Consider the following 5,149-nt stretch of genomic DNA (forward strand, 5'->3'; position numbering starts at 1 on the left):
ATACTGACAGAATATAAAGAGCTGCACATGAGACGACATTAGTAATTCATTAAAAGTCGTCTCATTAATATGCGTGAAGACGTTTTTAAACCATAAAACATGTTGATGATGTCATCCTGCACTCGGGGGCGTGTCCTGATTTTACATCCAATCAAACGCTTGTTCACGGCCGTGTTCATCGTAACGCAGACGCTGATCATGTGGGGGTGTAACTCACACTCGCTATTGGCTGCTGTAAACACCGATCAGTGTCTGCTACACTTCGTACAGTGGCGCCCCCTACTGCTGATGTACTGCCGCTCTCCGTGCTCACGCAGTGTCTCTCCTCCTGCAGGCGTCTTCCTCATCCCGTACCTGCTCATCGTCTTCGTCGGTGGAATCCCGATCTTCTTCCTGGAGATCGCCCTTGGACAGTTCATGAAGGCCGGCAGCATCAACGTGTGGAACATCGCTCCGCTCTTTAAAGGTGCAGTAATGAAACCGACTGAACGCACAGCAGCGTAACACAAAGCTATGTTTGAGTTCCACGTCCCCTCAGCTGGTGACGAGCTCCGCCCGCGCAGGTCGTAGAACATCGCCGTGACACGTGGAGTTCTGACGTAGCAGTCTGTTCATCCAACAGGATCACACACAGTCGCCTTGAATCGTGATTCATGATTCATCATCAGCTCGTTAACGTTATCATGACCTGCAGAGCTTCATCTGGTCACTGACTGATACCTCACGTCCTCAGCCGGCGATCTCACAAAGTTCAGCTGATGCTTCCTGATTACTCAGCTGAAGTCAACGAGGGCAGCGACTAATGAAGTCAGCTTGAACATTAACAGGATGAGCGATGGCCGGCACGTGCAGTGAAGTCAGAGTACGTAACGTGACTGTGTGTATGTGGAAGACGTCCGTTAATGAAGGAGTCATTGACTTTAACGCTGCAGCTCAGACCCGGACACGTCGTCTATGGAAGAATTATCCTGTCTCTAATCAAGAGTGCACATTTTCAGTTTGAGAGCATGACTTCTCAGATTTTGCTGCTTTCTTTCAAAATGTGTGCTTGGACTCAAACATCACATGCATCAATGTGCTCGCGCTCAGATCTAATGTACTGCATCATTAGATTAGATCTGAGCGCGAGCACATTGGATCTGAGCGTGCACAGGACATATTGAGTGAAATGTTTGTGTCCAAGCAGAAGAAATGTGAGCACGAGCATGTGATGTTTGAGTCCAAGCACACATTTTGAAAGAAAGCAGCAAAATCTGAGAAGTCATGCTCTCAAACTGGAAATGTGCACTCTTAAATAAGGATAGGATAATTCTTCCATAGACGACGATCACGTGATAATCTGTGATCTGCTCTACCTGCCTGCAGACACGCCTGGAAAACTAGCAGTAATCTGCTGTGTGTGTGTGTGTGTGTGTGTGTGTGTGTGTGTGTGTGTTATCTTTGTTAGCTTTACACACTGACTTGATCTCACAGGTGACCACATGACTCCTTATGACTGACTGATTTGCTCGCTTTACAACACAGACGGTCGTCGACCTTTAAACTCCACCTTCACATTCCTTCAATGAACGACACAGTTACAGGAAACGTCCTCACATCTGTCTCACCTTCCTGTCTCACCTTCCTGTCTCACCTGTAGTTTACCTGAGAGAGGTGAGAGAGGAAAGATCCTAAACTATCTCCAATAAATCAGAGTTTGTTGATCCCACTGTGCTAAATATGGACAAGACCCAGCAGCAGCTGATCTCACTGCCTAGTCCAGCAGCAGTCAGCCCAGAACCAGAACCAGACCCAGCAGCAGCTGATATCACTGCCTAGTCCAGCAGCAGTCAGCCCAGCTCGGCGTCTGTCTTTCAGCCTTTTATTTCACCAAGCTCTCACCAACCACTAAAAGTCAGTCCCACATTTACTCTTGTCCGGCGGCTTCTTGCTCGCTCACTCTCTCCTTTTCTCTTCTTCTGGGTTCTGGGCCAGGACGAGGTTTATCAGCTGTTTGTTGTTTTCAGGGACAAACTTTATTGTCATGAAGCACGTGGAGATCAGGAGGTCGAGAGTTACTGCGCTCATAAAGTCATAAATGTGGCAGCTCGACCTCGCTGACCTCAGACCTGTTTCCTGTCGTGATGTAATGAAGTCAGTTTAGTGATGCGTGGTCTCCTGCTCTTCCTCCTCTTCCTCCTCTTCCTCAGGTCTGGGTTTCGCCTCCATGGTGATCGTGTTTTTCTGTAACACTTACTACATCATGGTGTTGGCGTGGGGCTTCTACTACCTGATCAAGTCCTTTAACGCCATCCTCCCCTGGTCCACCTGTGACAACCACTGGAACACGGCCCGCTGCGTGGAGATCTTCCGTCACCAGGAGTGCAGCAACGCCAGCTTCGCTAACACCACCATCAGCGGCAACATGACCTGCGCCGACCTGGCTGACGCACGGTCGCCGATCATCGAGTTCTGGGAGTGAGTTCTCCTCCGGGCGGGTTCTGGTTCGCGGGCTCAGCCTCAGGAATGTAGGAGACGTTAGCTTAGCTCAGGCCAGATCATTTTAAAATATCAGCAGTGGTGCAAAGTAACTAAGTACTTACTGAGGTACTTCTTCTTCTTCTTCTCCACCTTCAGACCTTCAGATTCACACACATAATTAGTTTAATATTAAACCATTCAGAATGTTTGAACTTGAATCATGTGACGGTGTGTTCACACTGTGAGCAAGCTGAACTCTTTCTGAGTAAACACAGCAACAGTCTGACTGATAACTCGTCTCCTAGCAACGTCAACACACTCTTTAGTCAGCTGACACTGTGGAAATATCCACACACTGAAGCTTTAACTGTTTTATTCTCACTCACACACACACACACACACTCTCACACACACACACACACACACACACACACACACACACACACACATTTAACTGGACACGTCACGTTTACATGACGACCTTCTCTCTCATGTTTTTGTCATCTTTGATATTTTCGGGTGTGTGTGTGCTTTGATTGACAGCTGTCACAGCCCTGCAGAAGTGAGCTTGTGTTGTCTCTGTGATTATTAATACAACGAGCAGTTAACGAGGTGAAAATGTTCATTAGGTGACAGAGCTCGTTAGTGTTTAGAGTCAGGACAGATGATCATGAAACAAATACAATAAAAAATATGAAACGTGCACGTGAAGAAAATAAATAATCATTTAACTGCTAATATTATATATATTATTATATTCTATATTCTGTCAGCATTAAAGAGTGAACAGCATGTGAGCAGCTTTTGTTCTCCATGTTTTTATCAGTCTGATGAATTATTAATGTTTGTCATCAATTTTAGTTTAGGTTGAGTTTATTATTAATGTCATGTTCCTTTGTGCAGGAACAAAGTGCTCAACATCTCCTCTGGTCTGGACGAGCCTGGACAGTTTAACTGGGAGCTCATCCTGTGTCTGATGGCCGTCTGGGTCATGGTTTACTTCTGCGTCTGGAAGGGAGTCAAATCTACTGGGAAGGTAACATCCAAGCAGCATGTACTCATGGATACACATTAAACATCAATATAATCATGCAAACAGAAATAAATGAACTTCTGACTAAAAACTAAATTGTGACTTTGTGAGGACCTGATTGGAGGAGAGTCCCCACATGTGGGTGTGTAATCAGATGTCCCCATAACGTAGTTAATTAGGCAATATTACATAAGGGTGTGCTTTAACTTATTATTGGCATGACAGTGATGCGTAATGGAACAGTTCACTACTCCAGCAAGTAGCCCGAGCCTTAGCAACGACCTAGCAACGGAGAAACTTTCTAGTCCCATCAAAGCTCATAAATAAATACTCACATAGAAACTCTAAACTGCTTTGCTGGTTCAGTCTTGTAGTGACACAGATATCTGCTGACAGAGAAAGTGGTGCACACCTGTGTTAACGAGTTACACACCTGTGTTACGAAGGAACGCACCTGTATTAACGAGGTACACACCTGTGTTAACGAGTTACACACCTGTATTAACGTGGTACACACCTGTATTAACGAGGTGCACACCTGTATTAACTAGGTACACACCTGTATTAACGAGTTGCACACCTGTATTAACGAGTTACACACCTGTATTAACTACGTACACACCTGTATTAACGAGGTGCACACCTGTATTAACAAGTTACACACCTGTATTAACGAGGTGCACACCCAAAAATTTAAATGTCCTTATTGATTTGACTTGAATCTATGATTAAATCTATTTTAGCCTGTAATAATTTAAAAGAATCAATTATTATAATTCAGGCTGTCATGATATCAATATTATCATAATATTTATAGAACGTTTTTAAAATAAATCCAAATCATCAAACTTTTATTTTGTATTTTGCGAAACACCATGGACAGAACAGTGAGCAGCACCATGCTGTGAACTGAACAGCTCCGTTAGTATCGTGCTAACACTTCAACAGCTGAGTTCATCATTGACATAACGCTGCTGAAGGTCAGAGGTCACCTCACGCAGCTGATCGATCAGCTTCATCAGATCAATCACAAACACACAGAGGTCCGAGCTGGTCCAGCAGCAGTCTGACTGCGCCTGTTCCTTTAAATCAACCTTCACATGACACGCTGTGATTCACACACACACACACTGCTGTCACATGGCCCGGCTAAGCGTTGTCATGACTACCACGGGGCGGGACGGCTGGAGGTGTGTGTGAGGTGGCAGATCATGATTGGTTGTCCTGCGGGAGGACAGTTTGACTGCAGTGGGACGTGACTCGAGACACACACAGAGAAATACCCATGTACTGTAGTACTGTAATACTGTAATACTGCAATACTGTAGTACTGTAGTACTGTAATACTGTAGTACTGTAATACTGTAGTACTGTAGTACTGTAATACTGTAATACTGTAATACTGTAGTACTGTAAAGGTAAAACACAAAGCTTTAATGAACTGATTTGACATTTTAGATATTTATAAAAATATTTTGAGTTTTTATGAAATATTGAATAAATCCGGCTGTGAAGGGTCAACCTGAAACTCAGAGACTTCAGCATGACACAGTTCGTTAACATAATAATAATCATCATTTTGTATTTGTTAGTTTTATTAAAATGTTTAAATGTGTCGTGTGACACAAACAGATGAAGTCAGATCAGTGTTTGAAC

General features: G+C 44.2%; 1 protein-coding gene across 1 annotated transcript in view; it reads left to right on the plus strand.

Moving 5' to 3' along the window:
- The first annotated feature begins 87 nt into the window (after positions 1-87).
- Positions 88-5,149, plus strand: part of slc6a8 (solute carrier family 6 member 8) — a 16,376-nt gene continuing 11,314 nt past the window's right edge. The window contains exons 1-3 of the mRNA XM_027275624.1: positions 88-466; positions 2,190-2,457; positions 3,364-3,496. Of these exons, the coding sequence (XP_027131425.1) occupies positions 100-466; positions 2,190-2,457; positions 3,364-3,496 (768 nt within the window). The 5' untranslated portion in view covers positions 88-99. The remainder of the gene's footprint in view (positions 467-2,189; positions 2,458-3,363; positions 3,497-5,149) is intronic.

This window comes from Larimichthys crocea, unplaced genomic scaffold, assembly GCF_000972845.2.
Source record: "Larimichthys crocea isolate SSNF unplaced genomic scaffold, L_crocea_2.0 scaffold148, whole genome shotgun sequence".
Lineage (NCBI taxonomy): Eukaryota > Metazoa > Chordata > Actinopteri > Sciaenidae > Larimichthys > Larimichthys crocea.